The 17,368-nt window shown below is 43.7% G+C and overlaps 1 protein-coding gene across 1 annotated transcript; it reads left to right on the top strand.

Moving 5' to 3' along the window:
- Positions 1 to 950: 950 nt before the first annotated feature.
- LOC114636275 (F-box/WD repeat-containing protein 15-like) lies at positions 951 to 15,796 on the top strand. Its single transcript, XM_028784458.1, has 10 exons — positions 951 to 1,040; positions 1,833 to 1,870; positions 2,065 to 2,228; positions 3,296 to 3,414; positions 7,869 to 8,078; positions 9,642 to 9,800; positions 10,537 to 10,747; positions 12,344 to 12,522; positions 12,814 to 12,938; positions 15,691 to 15,796. Exons 1-10 carry the CDS (start codon positions 951 to 953, stop codon positions 15,794 to 15,796), a joined length of 1,401 nt encoding a protein of 466 aa, XP_028640291.1.
- Positions 15,797 to 17,368: the final 1,572 nt, after the last annotated feature.

Raw genomic sequence — 17,368 nt, 5'->3', positions numbered from 1 at the left:
AGATACATATATCCATTTTGTATGTGTGTGACCACGAATGTATACATGCATCCGTCCATTGTGTATGTCTGTGTACACTCTATCATAGTGCTGGATTCCTTGAGTTATTGTCTTTTTGTTATTTTGTCTTTTTTTTTATTTCATAGCTTAGGACCAAACACAGGGCCTTGAGCTTTCTAGGAGATTGCTCTACCACTAGGCTAAATCCCCAACCCTGAGTTATTATCTTAAAAGACACAAAAGCACACTTACCAAGGGTCCAGGACATAGGCTCTACCCTGTGGATACACAGGAGAAGGTAACATTAGAATAAGAATATATTCCAGCCAGGCAGTGGTGGCACATGCCTTCAATCCCACTACTTGGGAGGCAGAGGCAGGTAGATTTCTGAGTTTGAGGCCAGCCTGGTCTACAAAGTGAGTTCCAAGACAGGCAGGGCTACACAGAGAAACTCTTGTCTCCAAAAACCGTTATAAAAAAAGTAAAAATACATTCTGATTTCTGGTTAGTAATACAGTGAACAAGAACAAAATCTGCATGATTCTTTTACTTTTCTATTTTTGAAACAAGGTCACATTTTAAATTAGTGTGTTACTCTGTATTTTCTAGAAAGTTCTGACAAGTACATCATCAGTTCGGGCTACCCCAGCTCATGTACATTTTTGGTCTCCACAGTGCCAGGCAGGGGTTGTTGAGCTCATCTATGTGATGAATAACACTGTGGAGTGAATTTAGGTGTGAACACTCTTAGCTGAGTGTCTCTGGCTCCGGTGAGTGTGTGTGTGTGTGTGTGGGGGGGTGAGGCTGAGAGTCTACACACCTGCAGCTTGCTACAATCAAAGCCTGAGGAGCTGCAGGTGGGAACCCTGTTAAATCTTTGACCAAGCCTTTAAAATTGGAGCAAGCTGGGTAGGAGAAAGAAGAGTCACTGTGGACTTAGGCCTTGCAAGATGGAGTTGTATTTGCCTAGTGAGCTACTGCTGGAAATCTTCTCCTATCTGGATGCTTTCAGTTTGCTACAGGTTGCCCAAGTGAACAAGGTAAAAGCTCCTTGGCTGAACTCCTCCATCTGGTGCATGATAAGTCCCTGGGCCTTTCCTGCTCAGTCTTGGAGTCTCAGACACCCCAGCATTGTACTCACACAGCCTGGCTTCCTCTCCTTCCTTTCCTTTATTTCCTTTCCTTTGCTTCCTTTCCTTTGTTTCCATTCCTCTTCCCATCCTTTTCTTCCTTTCCCTTCCCTCCTTATTCAGACCTTTCTACTCAGCTCTGACACGTTGATGTCTCGGGAACTCAGCTGCTTCTCTTGACCAAGAGAAGTGCAGACCTACAGAATAGCTAACAGATACATGTAGGTCTCATTGGTTAGCATTATCCACTCTGAAGACCTCAAATCCAGTGAAGTGAGGCAGGAGTGGTGGCACATACCTGTAATTGAAGCACTTGGGAGGTGGAAGCAAGATGACCAGGAGTTTGGGTCATACTCAATTACATGAATTTAGAACCAGCCCAGGCTACTTAGACACCCTATCTCAGAACAGCAACAGTAACAACAAAATTCTGCTAAATGAAAAGAACAAGTTTCCATGTGGAGATGTGCTGCAGATATGTGGCCTCCTTGAGACTCTATGTCAGACCTGTGTAGACTGGCCCTCCTTCCTCTGAGCCCTCACAAGGTGACTTGTGTTTGCTGGGGTAGGTCTCTCCAGGCTGCCTGGGCCTCGGGAGCTAGGACTGTGCTTGATTAACCTGTGTTGGCCCAGCACAGAACAAATTGAGAGCAAGGGGGAAGGGGGCAGTTGTTGATTGAAGGATTCTTTTCTCTCCCATAGTACTGGAGTGCAATTGCAAGCAGTGATACCCTGTGGAAGTAAGGAGAGGGGCAGGGTGGGATGGGAAGAAGGGACGAGATGGGGCAGAAAGGGAAGATGAGGCCTCTGATTCTGGACCTGGACCTCTGCTCTGTGAGGATGGTTAGTGAATAAAAGTTTTGGGCACTGTAACCATGGCTCTAAGGTGAGGTGACTGGGGTCAGCCTGATGGGATTGCAACTGTGCATTGCAGGAAGTTGTGTGTGAAGAGATGGCTCTTCTGTGACAGTGTCACCCTACAGCTCCTGGGTACAGAGACATGGAAGCAGTTCTTTCTTTACCAAACATGGCAAGAACGCACCAAGTCCCGAGCAAAGCCAGAAGATTTCACTTACAAGGAAATTCGGGTGGAGTCTGGTATGGCCTTGGGTACAATAGAGGAGACGCCCACTTGTTTTTTCCCATTCTCTGCAGTCCTACATTCTCATTCAATAAGAGGAAGGGAATTGCAGTTTAACAGGATGGGGCTGCCATCCTAGCCTAGCCATAGAACCACTCTGTGATCTGCTGAGTGGTTGCTCAGAATCATAAATCAGCCCTGTTGCTTTCTTTCCCTGAAGGCTTCCCACCTTTCCCAGATTATAGAGAGAATTTAATTGGGGAAATTACTAGATAGGCTTTAGTATGTATCTTTTATCTAAAAACTTCCTCAGAACAGCTTTCTGATGGAGAGAGACTTTTAAATTTCTTTCATTTATTATTTTTAGTGTGTGTGTATGTGATGTATGTACATGGCACAGTGTGTGTGTTTGTGTATGTGTGTGTTTGTAGATAACTTTGTGGGATTGGTTCTCCTGATGAGAAAAATCTTACCTTTTCTGTTTGTTTTCTAACTATATCACTGTGACTAGCCTGGAACTTGATCTGTAGACTAGACTGGCCTCAAACTCAAGATTTGCTGCTTGCCTTCACTCGGACTGGTACATCTTTACATCTGGCTTTTTCATTTCTTTGGCTTCTCTCTCTCTCTCTCTCTCTCTCTCTCTCTCTCTCTCTCTCTCTCTCTCTCTCTCACTCTCACTCCCTCACTCCCTCCCCCCCCCTCTTTCTTCCAAGACAGAATCTCCTGTACCACAGGCTGACCTGAGAGCCTTCCTGTAGCAAACACCAATGACCTTGATCCTTCTGCCTCTAAATGAGAACTGGGTTATGGTTTATAGGCCTCTAGGAACAGAACCCAGCACTCTCCCCACTGAGTTCCAGCCCCATCCCCCAGTACCTATTTTGTATGTATAGAAGCACATTAAAGAGTAACTGTATCTGAGCAAAGAACCAACCTGCAGTGTGCTTGACTGCCTCTGCTTCATCCTTCCCACAACTTTTATCCATCCTTCTACAAGGTAGAGTGAAATGAAACTTATCTTCCTTTGTTTGAATTGCCCCTCAAGTGTCTTGATCCAAATAATGTTGGGGTTTCCTTGCAGGAATTTGGGGATCTGCATGTTATCTCTCAGGGCGTGGCTTAATAAGAAACCGACAAGACAGATCAGTTGTCTGTATGGTGAGTTCCCAGGACAAGATTTCCACCTGGGATATTCATGAGGTGAGTCTGGCCGATGAGTAGCAAAAGTTATCTGGATGTGAATTCTGATTTCATCCTTTTGTTGTTGGTGATGATGAGACAGGATCTCCCTGTATAGACCTGACTGTCCTAAAGTCCCCATGTAGAGCCACCTAACTTGACTCCTCATGTGCTTCAGTCAAAGGTTTACATCACACACCTGATTTTTTCCCCTCTTACTTTTTTTTTTAGTCGTAATTATTTTATATGAGTGTTTTCTGTGCATATATGTAAGTGTGATGTACCTGTGTCTGCTGCCTGTGGAGGTCACAAGAGGGTGTCAAGTCCCTTAAAACTGTAGTTGCAGATGGCTGTAAGTTGTGGACACTGGAGCTGTGGGCACAGGACTCAGGTCCTCTGCTAAGCCATCTCTGCAGTGCCTGTCAGTGTTTCAAAGTTTTCATCATAGAGATTGTTCACATACTAGGTTGGGTTTACTCCTAGGTATTCCTTTTTAAGATAATGTTTTTATTTTATATTTGTATGTGCCTGTGTTAGTTTATGGTTGGTGCCAGATATATTTTTTATTTTATATATGTGTGTGCCTGTGTTAGTTTATGGTTGGTGCCTGCTGGCCTAGGACAGAGACTGAGATGTTGTGTAGGCTGTGGGAACCCACCTAGGGTCCTCTGCAAGAGCATTATGTGCTCTGAGCTGCTGAACCATCACTCTGGCCTCTTACTCCAGGGTTTGTTTGTTGTTGTATTTTTGGTTTGGAACAGGGTTTCACTGTGAAAGGGCCTTGGGGGAAACTTGCTCTGTAGTCTAGGCTGGCCTCAAAGTCTGAGATCAGTCACCTCTGCCTACTGGAATGAAAAACAAGTACCACATCCACCAGGCCCTTTCAGGGTGGTGTTACAAGGCTTCTATGAAAGGGATGACTTCCCTCATCCTCTATCACTTTGTTTAGTGCTGTATAGGAAGGGCACTAATTTTTTTCCAATGTTAACTTTGTATCCTATCAATTTGCTGGAAGTTTATCAGTTCTAAGAGTGTTCCAGGGGAGTCTTGGGGTCTCTAAGTACAGTCTAATAGTGTCTGCAAATGAGGAAACTCTGGCTACTCTTCCCTTCTGTTTGCTTCTCTTGTTTGATTAGTCTAAGTGAAACAATACTATTTTGAGGGAAAGTAGAGAGTGTGGATATACTTGTCTTGTTCCTGATTTTGCTGGAAAAGCTTTGTGTTTTTTTTTTTAAGCTGTTTGAGGGGATGCAGTAAAGAAACTGCTGACATGACTGCTCCGTGATAATGATTAAGGTTTTTACTGTAGACATAAGAGAGCGGCCAGAGGGATCCAGAAGAGTCCAGAGCAGACACAGAAAGAAGTAGACTGTGTTGTATTTCTAAAAAGACCAGGATATGTTTTAGAGTAAAGTGTTGTGAGGTGGGAGGGGTGCCTTGTCGGCCCGTGTTGAGGCATCACTTCCCTGAAGGTACCAAACATACGATGGGTATAGTATAGAATAGAGTTTATTTAGGGCATGGGAAGAGGAGTTAAGAAGGGAGTCAGAAAGAGAAAGATGGAGAGAAATAGAAAGGGAGAAAGAAGAGAGGCCAGTCAGAACACATAGAGAGAGGGGGAAAGGTGGTTGGAGGGGAAGAGAGAAAATGGTGTTAGGTAGAGAAAAGTTTCAGATAGAAGGGACAGAGAGAGCAATGACTGGGACAAACAGCCCCTTTTATAGCAAGCCACGCCTACCTGGCTGTTGCCTAGGCTGGAGCTTAGAAGGCATGCTGACATTCCTTCAGTTTGGTTTAATTTTGAAAAGGAGAAACTAGAAAGAGGTGGTGGTGAACCAGGAATAGGGTCGATGTGATCTTTAGCTATTTCCTGCTGAATCTGAGGTGTTGTGTCTCTGGGAAACCTAAGAAAATGGGGATGGAGATGTTGGTCCAGTCTTGGGAGAATTGGCTGTTTCCTTGCTGTCCAGGATCTGTGGTACCATCTGTGGATAGGAGGAAGCAGGTCCAGTAGAAGCATCTTTGTCTGTGAGAGCAGGTGCTGGTGCATCTGTGGGTTGCTTCTCTGGAGCTGTCCTGGATGCAGATTTTCAGTAAAAGCCTGGATATTGCAAGATGCTGAAACATTCAAATATATATGAGAGGTAGGGAATAAAATTATGTACTTTGGGGAGAAAATCTTCTTAGGTTGACATTTGAAACCCTTAGGTCTTGGTGGTTGGGGTGAGAGAAGTCCCAATCCCAGGGAGCAGGAGAGGAATCCCATCCTCTGGAATAGGTAAGAGGTAGAAACTTAGGCTATTGATTGGCAGGTGTACTTATCTAGATGGAGTCTGTTTGGTCCATGAGAGGTGGATCTGAGTGGGTTTCCTGGAGCTTATAAGTTTACAAAAGAGATAAATCTGTTAACAGAATGAACACTCTTTAAATGAGTTTAGTGAAGACAAAAACCTTTCATGGAGGAGAAGGAGCAAGAAGGGCTTTTCCCTTCTATCTGGGAGATTGAATATATGTCAATTTAACACAATGAGAAACATTTTAAGTTTACATTTAAAAGACAAAGCAAACTTGAAATTTTGACCTTTTGAATATGATAGCTGCTTATATAGATTAGTATGAGAAACACCTTAAGTCTATAGTTAAGAGTGATAGAGAAGAGGTATGGGGTCGTGGCAACACGAGAGTCAGGGCAGCTGGTGAAAGGAGAAGTAAGATTACTTGGCAGGGTCACTGGAGAAGCTGTAAGTGGCAATGGTGAGTTAGTTCAGGGGGTACACATGCCAGTAATCTTTTAAGTGCCCAGGTGGCATGACATTAAGGAGTTGGTGGGCCGAGGTTAGGGTCTGAAGCAGAAGGCGAAATGAGAGGTTAGTGTTATTTATGAGGGGGGATGTCAAGGAAGTAAGGACCTTAGAGGAGTGTAAGAATGTCCTGTGGTGGGTAAAACAGCTCTAGCTACCTTGTCAGCTTGGTTGTTTCCTTTGGAGTCAATAGAGACATCCAAATCATGGGATCTGCAGTGGACAATTCCATCGTGATTCAGGCAGAGGTAGTGTGACCATCAGGCCCAGAAGATGAGAAGCTTTTTCCTGTGGGGGAGGAACGTGGGAGATATGACTCACTTGTCTTAGGCATAGGAGACATGTAACTCTCTGGGTGTCCTCTGTCCACAGTTTAGACCAAGCCCTGGCAGCGGACAAGGCAATGGAATGGTGTTTCTCAGTGGTTATCATATCACAGTCTAGGCAGCCTTGTTGTCACTGTGCCCATGTCACTCAGTGATCTTGGGAGTTGGGGTTCACTGTCAGGATTTGGAAGTCTCTGTCTATCATAGTAAGCTTTAACATTAGAAAAGCATAGTAACATAGTTACCATAGTAACATTTAACATTACATTTAGCAGATTTCTGATAGGAATGAGAGCCAGTATCTATTAAGTATATTGGAGTTAGGCAGTCTGTCTCTATTTGTTCTAGAATGTATCTAGTAAGTAAAGAGAGTACATTGTAAATTAAAAACAGTAGCAAAAAACGGCTAAAGATATCTTTTTGCAGATCGGAACATGTTTCAGAAATTCCTGAGGAACAATGGCTTTTATGTAACTGTCAGAAATCCCATAATCCAGCTTGATCTCATTTCTGGATATTTGGAGAGTCTTGAGAACTAACATTTACCACATAATATAGTTTGGCTAAATGTTTGTTTGTTAGTGTGCTCCTTTGCTGTGTTAAAAGGCCATGACCAAAAGTAACTTGGAGGAAAGAACTCGGAGGTTAGTTCATCAGAGGAGGCTCAGAAACTGAAGCAGAGGCCATGGAGGCTTGGTCATTCTCCATGGCTTGCTCAGTTAGCTTTCTTATACAACCCAGGACCACCAACCTGGCAGTGACACTGCCTACAGTGGGCTGAGTCCTTCCACCCTGATGACTAATTAGAGAAATACTCTACAGATATGCTTAGAGGCAATCTGCTGGAATGGATGTGGGGGTGATGCTCTCCCTCAATTCACTCCCTGTGGTAGTCAGGAGAGCTGGCCCAGCCCTCTCATTGGCTGTGGCACTAGGAGAATGGGTCCCCAGTCTTTCACTGGGGAGCACAGTGGAGCTGTGCTCTCTTCTGCTGTGTGTGGAGCAATTGACACAGCTGTTTTACACGTCATTCTCTGATAATGTCTACTAGGGTTTAGGGTACCACACATCAGGAGGTAAACCGAACAAGGTGTGGCTTGCACTGGGCATAGTTCTCTTGAGAACTTCCTGGGCTGTGTGTCTTAGGAAAAGAAACATGGCTAGAGCTATGGCAGTGTTGCCTGATCTGGCAGCGGCACACTGTGTAGGTAGAGATGCTTAGAACTTTCATACTCTTTTCTTGTAAGTAAGAAGGGGTTCCATTCTGGATGAGGCTTCCAAATAAAGCTAGTGTGTGAAAGCAATTGAGCTAGAGGTGCTCAGACATGATGATGCTCTTGTTCCCCAGGGTGTTATGACCTGGGAAAGCCCAGAACAGCCCAAATTCATCAAGATGTTGACAACCCTCCCTGAGATGCAGATTGCAGTCACTGTAGATATAGACCAAACTATCAAACTGTGGGACTGTCACAACAGGGATGCTCTGGTGACTAAGAAGCTGCTCTTTCCCTGTCAATCAATGAAAGCTGTCTTTACAAACAATGGCCCGATTGTCTTGGTAAGTGACTCCCAAATCTGGAATAGTCACACAGAACAAAACACTTGCCAATTTGAGGTCCTATTACTGTCCAATCTTAACTTGCCATCTTGGAGTCTCTGCAAACCCTGAGAGTCAATCACAGTATACCATAAGCATGGCCATTCCTTAGCCTTTGACCTATTTCATGTACATTTCTTTAAGCCATTCTCTTAAAAATATCATTTTATAATTATTTCCTGGGGTCTGAGGAGAGATGGTTGAGTGGGTAGCAGTGTTTGCTGTGCAAGCATGAAGACCCAAGCTCAAATCCCTGACACTCACATCTAAAGTGAGATGTTACTAAAGGTGCCTGTAACCCCAGTAGTGTAGGGGATGGAAACACAGGGTCAGTGGGACTAGACAGCTGCTAGCCAAGCCAGCCTGAGTCCAAGTCCAATAAGAGACTCTCTCAGGAAATCAGGAGAAGAGGATAACAGTATACCTGGCGTCCTTCTCTGATTTCCATGTATTCCCTGGTATGTAATCTACGTATACATACATACATATACATATAACAGGCACACAGGTACACATGCAGACTCTCTAAGTGGTTTTACATCTTGTTGTCTTTGAGATGTTTATTGCTGAATAAATGAATTTGGGTAGGAACAATAGAAAAAAATGTGAAAGATAATGAGAAAAAGGATAACATTGAAATTGCGAGTCCTGGGGAAGAGGGTTTTAGTGCTTGGAAAATCTTTGAACACACCCTACCTCATGTGTTTGGGACAGAATCTCATGATGTAGTCCTGGCTGGCCTAGACCTCACTGTGTAGACTAGGGTTGTCTAACTCACTGAGCTCAGACTGCCTCTGCCTTCTGAGTGTTGGGACTGAAGATAATATCCTACCTGGCCCTACAAAAGTTTCTTTAAAAAAATCCTGCTGGGCATGGTGATGCATGTCATAGAAGCAGGTGAATCTCTTGAGTTTGAGGCCAGCCTGGTCTACAGAGTGAGTCCAGGATAGCCAGGGCTACAAAGAGAAATCCTGAAATCCTGTCTCATAAAACCCAAAACGTAAAAAAATTATTTTGTGTGTGAATATTTTGCCTGCATGTGTGTCTATGTATCACATGTAAGCTTCAGTCCTGGGGTTGATCTCTCTCTCTCTCTTTCTCTCTCTCTCTCTTGCTCTCTGTCTCTCTCGCTCTCTGTCTCTCTCTCTCTGTCTGTCTCTCTCTCTGTCTCTCTCTCTCTGTCTCTCTCTGTCTGTCTCTCTGTCTGTCTGTCTCTGTCTCTCTGTGTCTTTCTCTCTCTCTCTTCTTCTCTCTTCCTCTCTCTCTCTCTCTCTCTCTCTCTCTCTCTCTCTCTCTCTCTCTCTTTCTCTTTCTCTTTCTCTCTCTCTCTTTCTGCCAAGTACCCACTGAGTTATCCCTATCCCCCAGGGATCATCCCAGATGCTCTGTGAGGCAGGCTTCTCAGAGCTTTGGATCTCTTGTTACTGGACTTGAAGACACAGTGATGTATCTTAGAGCAGATAACACTGTATATTCCTTGCTTAACTTTTTCCCACTGACAGGGTGCCAATGCTCTGATTTCAGGCAACTGATACTGCTGGTGACCTCTACATCTTTAGGATTCCAGACTTACACCTTATTTCCAAAGTCCATGTATTTCAATTCGGTATTGACGAACTCTACTGCTCTCCTCAGAGGAAATGGGTCTTTCTGAGTAAGAAACACCCACATATCTTGCCAAAAGTAAGTCTGTTCTAGCAACTCCAGGGTGAAGGTGGGAGATGGTGGGAAGGTCCAGTCCTCAGGGAGGTTCAGGCAGACCACTCCTGCTCTCCTAACCCTATCATAAGGAAAGCCATTCCTATAGTCAGGAGATAATAATGTGCTTGGAAGCAGTCACATGACCAACCACAATTGCAAGTGTCTGTTTGTGAAGTGTCCTTGAAATTTGGCTGAGCCAAAGGACAAAGGCAGGTGAAATGACAGTCCCAGAACCCTTTGCTGGTCCTGAACTCAAAGCAATTTTCTCACTGGCTGACACGCCTACCCACCCCATGACACATTTCACATAAGTGCTACCATACCCAATGCTTTATATACTACTAACCTGGGTTACAGAAGACAGTCTCAATGCCTCATTTTAAGAAAAAATTTCAGAACAGCCCTGGACTAGTCCTCTGCACAGGGAAAATGTACTTAACCAATCTCTGCCTGATGAGTCCATTACAGTAGGATGATGAGGTGCCCTTTGACCTGGGTCAGGGACTCCATTCTGTCTCTGAATATGGTGGGAGGGGCAGGACGATGGTGAGTTAATTTGACCCTGAATGAGAGCAATGAGTGTTCTGCCCTGTCCTGGGTGAAGAACAGATGCAGCCACTCCTGGGTTTCTTTTGAACACCCCTTGTCTGGAGTGCACATGTGGCAGGCTGCAGAGGTGTTACTCTTCACTGATTCCACTGGGCAATCCTCTCTGCAGGTGTATTTACTGAGCAGCTTACTGAGGACATCAGAATTCTCTGCCCCTGTGTCTACCAGTCTCTCCTTCTCATTATGCCAAAGAGCCTTCTGGACCCCAAGGAGGGAAGACAGGATAACCCTGATGTCCAGATGTGGTCCCAAAAATGTCACAAAATTTGCCACATTTGATATGAAGCTGGAAGAGATGGGGAATCAAATAATCGTTAAAGGTAAACCTTAGAAAATTCTCAAGCCAGATGTGATGGCACATGCCCAAAATCAGGAGACTAGATCAGGAAAGCTTCCTAGAGGGTACTGTCTCACAAAAGAAAAAGATGGAGCTGACAAGATGGTTTAGCATGTGCACATGCATACATACACCAAGGAGGTGTGTACACCCACCAGCACACACAAACACAGATGCAAACACACACACACACACACTGATAAAGTTTAAAAGTAAAAATATAAATAAAAGGCCAAGCATTATAATGCACACCTTTAATCCCAGCATTTAGGAGGAGAGACAGGCAGATCTCTCTGGGTTCAAGGCCAGCCTGATTTATACAGTGAGTACAAGGTTAGCCAGGATACTAGTGAGACATTGTCTGAAAAACAAAAAACCCCAAATGACAAGCAATAACGAACTATGTTATGGGGTGGCAAAATGGCTTAGGGCAGTGGTTCTCTACCTATGGGTCGTGACCCGTATGGCAGACTGCTATCTTCAAAAATACTTAAATCACAGTTCACAACAGTAGTAAAATTGCTGTTATGAAGTATCAATGAAAGTAACTTTATGGCTGGGGTGACCCCCAGTGCCACATGAGAACTGTGGTAAAGTTCAATAGGAAGCATTAGGAAGGTTGAGAAGCACTGGCTTAAAGGAGAGAGACACTTAACCACCAAGCCTGACAACCTACTTCAATTCCTGGAGTACCACATGATGGAGGAGAGAAACCAAATCCCTCAAGTTGTCCCCTGAGCCCAATATATGTGCTTGTGGCATGAACACCTACACAAACATAATAATGTAAAGACAGTTTTAAAGAAATCCTGATTTCCCCTGTCTCTCCCACAAGTGCTCATCATAATCTATAAATAATGCTTGTCATTGTTTTGTATTATTAGTCATTCAAGACAGGGTTTCTTTGTGTAGCCATGGCTAACCTGGAACTTGCCCTGTAGACCAGGCTGGCCTGGAACTTGGAGATCCACTGGACTCTGCTGGGATTGTGGATCACCATATGATGATGCTGGGTTTTGTAAAGGGAGTAGCAGGCTCCTTGGCCAGATGTGAACCTGTGCCTGTTTGATGGTCACTACACTAGTGAACTATGGTTTCCTTGGGCAGACGTGTTTCCTTTTCTGTCCTGTATTAGGGACTGGGTTCTACTGTCCTTTCCTGTACAATTGTTTTTTCAATGTTTGTCCATACTGTGCCTGTGTCATAGCCTGCCTTTTCATGGCCAAAGAAATGGACTTGTCAGGACATGGAACTGTTTTCATTGTCTTTATCGGATTAGCATGAAATGGAAGTAGGGATGTGTGTTTTACTAAGCATTTAGGATTTTCCTCTGACCTTTTAAAAACAAGTATGTATGTATGTATGTATGTATTTAATTTTAGTACACTGTCACTGTCTTCAGACACACCAGAAGAGGGCATCAGATCCCCATTGCAGATGGTTGTGAGCCACCATGTGGTTACTGGGGATTGAACTCAGGATCTCTGGAAGAGAAGTCAGAGCTCTTCACTGCTTAAGATTTTGCTCTTACTTAAATGACTGAATAGTTGTCTGTGTATTTTGTGTTTGTTTGGAACAGGACATTTGGTAGCAAGTTTTGAGTTCCCAGATTTTGAAGACAGCCCGGAATGGATGGGAGTCAGTGACAAGAACGTGATTGTCTGTTCAACTCTATCCTCTCTCTTGCTCTTTAGCATGGAGGGCTGCCATCTGCAGAGATTTCAGTACTACACAGAAGAGGTCGTGAGTCTATGGGTGGTATGTTTGGAATATTTCCCCTCCAGTGGGGTTTTAAAAAACAGTAGATTTACATTTTTTTAAACTTCACACTGTTGGGGTGTGCGTGTGTGCATTGACACGTGGGTGAACACTTGCAGAGGACAGAGGCTGACTTCCTGGACTTAGTCACTCTCTTTCCACCTTTACATGGTCAGAGCACCAGTCTTGCTCAGCAAGTGCCTTTACCTGATGGATTGTCTCCTAGCCTCTCTCCCTGTCTTTTGATCTGACATTGACTCCAGCCTTCTTACATTTGGGTGTTCTTTGAAGGACCCCGTTTATGTCATCGTCACCTTTATTGACGGCTCTTTGGAGGTGTACACATGGGAGGAGAGAAGCCTGCTGCTCAGGAGGTGTTATCGGCTGACAAACAGGAGATGTCGGAGACCGCAATGGTAGGCTCTGCTTCTTTACTTAAACTGGACATTAATTTTTAAACATTTCTGGGGCTGGAGAGACGGCTCAGCAGTTAAGAACACTGGCTGCTCTTCCAGAGGACTTGGGTTCAATCTCCAGCATCCACATGGCAGCTCACAAGTGTCTGTAACTCCAGTTCCAGGAGATCTGACTCACACCTTCACACCAATGCATTTAGAGTTAAGTTAAACATATTAAAAATTTCTATGTAAAAATGCATTTTTATTAGAGAAATGAGCTTTCTATAAAAAGATATGACTATATTTATGATCTCCATCACCATACAGAACAGACATGGTGTTGTATATGTGTAATATTTAAGTAGAGGCAGGAGGATCCAGAAGTTCAAGGTCACCTTCTGCTGTTTAGGAAATTTGGCAGCCAGATTGGCTTAATTGCAAAACCATCACAAACAAACAAAAGTAGGAACTGGCTAAGCATAACACACACCTTTAATGGCAGCACTCTGGAGGCAGAGTCAAGTGGCTCTCTTGTCAGTTTGAGGCCAGCCTGGTCTACATAGTGAGTCCCAGGACAGCTGGGGCTATAAAGAGAGATTATGTGTTAGGAATGAAGGGAGGGAGGGAAAAGAAAGAATTGCTAGTTCTTGGGATCCAGTTATTATGTCACCAGTCTCAGGCCCACAGGTGAAGTAGGGGGACTGCATCCTCATACCTTGTCTTTAATGGCAGGATGGGTTCTCCTGAGTGTGGTCCCCACTTGGGTTGCTTCATCAGTGAGCTGTCATTATTTCCATTTGGCTCATTTTCCTTTCAGTTTTACTTGCCTTCATCCAAGTTACCTTCAGTGATTGTGGTGCAGCCTCTGCTGTCTTGGAATCAGGCTGACCTAGAACTCAGAGATCCACCTGTGTCTTCCTGGGACTGAAGTTGTTCACCCAGAGTCCCTTTTCAACAAGGGTCCACAGTACATGACAATTTACCAATATAATTTATATTACATGTATGACTTAAAGATATCTCTCCCTTTGAAGATAGTGGTACATAGCCGTGATTCCAGCATGCAGGAAAAAAGGCAGAAGAATTACCTCATGTTTGAGGCTAGCCTATGTGACATTCAAAATCATTTCAAATCTAGTATATACACAATGAAAACTTATTTCAATTTTTTCCCATACTCTGTGGGGTTTCTCTTCCTCCTCTTGATTGATGATTTTGTTGTTGGTTGGCTGGTTTTGGTGTTTTGTTTCCTCCACTATGCTGTGGAGATACTTTTTAGTCTGATTCAGTCCCAGTTGCCAATTCTTGCTTTGGTTGCTGGTCCTTGAGAGTTCCTAGCCCCGAACTCCTGCCTAGACCTGAGTCACGGAGCTTTTTCTACAGATCCTCTTTGAGTGATTTTCCAGTCTCGGGTCTAGTGTTGCCTTCAGTGTGTTATGAATTGATTATTGAAATATTGAGTAGTGGGAAGTATAAGAAAGTGGTGACTTTTGAATCTTTCTGACACCTTTTATTGGAGAGCCTGTTTTTTGTCCTTAAAAAAAAAATCAAATGATAAAAGTACAGGTTATTCTCGTAGGATCTGATTCATCTATTTGACGACAGTAGCATTCATTCTGCTTTGATCACAACAGCTTGCTGTGATATATTTTAAAATCTGATATTGTGATAACTTCAGTTTTGTTTTGCTCAAGAAGGCCTTGGCTATGTAAAAGTGTGTGTGTGTGTGTGTGAGCATGTGTCTGTATGTTGTTGTTTTGAGACATCTTGTATACCCCAGAGTGGACTCAAACTTGCTCTGTATTTAAGGCTAGCCTAAAACCTTATGTATCCAAGTGTTTTTTGGGTGAATCTGGTGTAAATGGTTGGAGCTTCATCTGCTTTAGAGTCTCTGTAGACTCACAACTTGAGGAAGGGATTTTCTCTCTTGTGCTGGGGGAGTGAATCCAGGGTCTTGCACATGTAAAAATGAACTTGGATAATGAACTTTACCCCAAATTTCAGGGAGTTTTGCTGTGTTCTCAACATGCCCAGTGGAGGGAAATAGGGGTGCCATTTTTACAACCTCATTGTAAAGGAGACTTTGAGTGTGTTTTTTTTCTGAGACAAGGTCTCACTATATAGCCTAGACTAACATCAAACTGCCCCAAACTCTGTCAATTCTCTGGCCTCAGCCTCCTAAGTTGAAGTGACTTATAGATATGCTGCCTCACACCCGGCTTCTCTCCTTGTTCTTAAGCTAGGTAATCTACTGAACGACTGAGAATTGAGAAGTGGGGCAGAGGTCTATTGCAGAAGGCTGGGATTGGACCTCATGCTATGAATGATAGTGTGAGCAGTTACTCAAAATTATCCTGAGCTGGTTCAGCAGTTTAGGCAACAGCCACCAAGCCTGACGAGTTTCAGTCTCTGGAACCTGCTTGGTGAAAGGAGAGAACTGATTCTGACAAGTTATTGTCTACCCACTCCATGCATATGAGCACACGCATGCACGGGGACACACACACACACACACACACACAGGGACACATAGGTACACACACATGTACACGGTCACACATAAACAAAGGCATGCACATATAGGTACATATGTACTCGGGTATATACACACACGTGTGCATGCATATACATACACATACACACATGATACAAAATATGACACACATATTTAAAAGTTTTAAACAAATTCAGGACTCTGATGAAAAATTGTCTATCAGTTGATAAGCTTCACTCCCGATTGAATACTGACATCTTGTTTTTCCTTTGGCAGCCCTTATTACCAAACATTATGTGACGATGTGAGCATAATTCGAATGATGATAAATGTTCCTGACCCCAGCTTTCTGATGGCATATACTTTGAACATTTCTTCTTGATAACTGAGTAGGTTATGTGTCCTCTTCCTCAATGAAAATAAAAATCTATTTGCAAGCCCAGGCTGGTGATTTCTGTGTTGCTAAGGAGTGAAGAGGCCAAGTGGGGTGGTGCACACCTTTAATCCTGACACTGGGGAGGCAGAGGCAGGTGGAAGATCTGAGTTCTGAGGCCAGCCTGTTCTACAGAGCTAGTTCCAGGCCAACCAGGGCTACATTATGAGAACCCATCTCTGAAACAAAACCCGTGGCTAGTTGTACAAGCAATTTGTCTGTGACATCTGTCACTTCACTGCTATAGGGTTGAATCAGATGACCAGGCCATGTGGGCAGCTTATCTCTTCAGAAGACATGTGACAAAAAAAAAGCCCTTTTTTCAGACTATAATTATCCTTCCCCCTTCCTCCACTAAACCTTCCCATATACCTCTCCTCACTGTTCTTTTGAATTCTTGACCTCTTTTTTTCTCAAACCATTTTTATTTTTAAACCAAGGGTATATGGGCTGGAGAGATGGCTCAGCAGTGTAGACCACTGGCTGCTCTTCCAGAGGACCTGTGTTCAATTGCTAGATCACATACAGCAGCTAACCACTGTCTATAAAGGCAAAACAGCAACACACATAAAATTAAAAAAAAAGACAGGAAAAAAATAATTATTAAAAGCCATGTGGTGGCTGAGTACACCTTTATTCCCAGCATTTGGGAGACAGAGTCTACCAGAACTGAGTTCAAGGCCAGCCTGGTTTACGGAGTAACTTCCATGACAGTTAGGGCTATGTATGTATATGTACACAGAGAAGTCCTGTCTTGAAGAACCTTAAAATGGAAAATTGATCTTATGGTTTTGTTGCAGGGAATATTTTAAAAGTTGGCACCATCCCCTGCTCTGTCCAGATACTCTATACCCCGGCAGTCCCAGTCTCACCACCTCCAAGGCTAGCCCCAATATGGTATCTTCTCAGCTCAGGTTTGCATGCCTCAGAGCTGCTACTTCCTTCTCTACTACCCATCCTTTATGCTGGTGGTAACAAATCCTCTTAACCCAGTAAATCAAAACTCTTGAGGCTTATAATTAATCAGATTTATACATCAGAAAATTCTCAATTCAAAAGATGCCCACACGATACTTTCAGAGCCAATTGATGATGATACAAGCTGTCCACCTAGATTAGACAAGTTATCCCAATTATTCTATCCCTATATTGTAGCTACCTGTGGCTATTTAAAGCCACAAAGTATCTGAATCCTCCTGTCTATCCTCCATTTTTCTTCTCTGTCCTCGTCTCTGAAACTCTTTGCTCCACCTCCCTTTTCCCTGTCCAATCACAGGCTTTTTGTTGTATTGATGTTTACAGTGAGTGGACAGGGAAAATTCTGCTACATGGTTTAAAAGGATGAGAGTCAATAGGGTGGAGCAAAGCCATGGAGGCAGAAACAGTGGAGTGTGCACATCTTGGTCTGCAAATAGCAAGCAAAGAGGAATCATGGGATTGACAAGGCTTTTTACACCTCCAAGCCTGTCCACAGTGACACAACTCCTCCAACAGAGCCACACCTCCTAATTCTTCCAAAAT

Source organism: Grammomys surdaster, unplaced genomic scaffold (assembly GCF_004785775.1).
Source record: "Grammomys surdaster isolate TR1022 unplaced genomic scaffold, NIH_TR_1.0 123289, whole genome shotgun sequence".
Classification (NCBI taxonomy): domain Eukaryota; kingdom Metazoa; phylum Chordata; class Mammalia; order Rodentia; family Muridae; genus Grammomys; species Grammomys surdaster.
Note: the sequence above shows the minus strand (reverse complement) of the source record. Positions and strands in the feature narration are given on the sequence as shown.

Coding starts and splice junctions, on each gene's coding strand:
- LOC114636275 (XM_028784458.1), top strand. CDS start 951: ATGGAGTTGTATTTGCCTAGTGAGCTACTGCTGGAAATCTTCTCCTAT. Junction 2,229..3,295: donor GGAAATTCGGGTGGAGTCTG/GTATGGCCTTGG, acceptor GTTTCCTTGCAG/GAATTTGGGGATCTGCATGT. Junction 8,079..9,641: donor ACAATGGCCCGATTGTCTTG/GTAAGTGACTCC, acceptor CTCTGATTTCAG/GCAACTGATACTGCTGGTGA.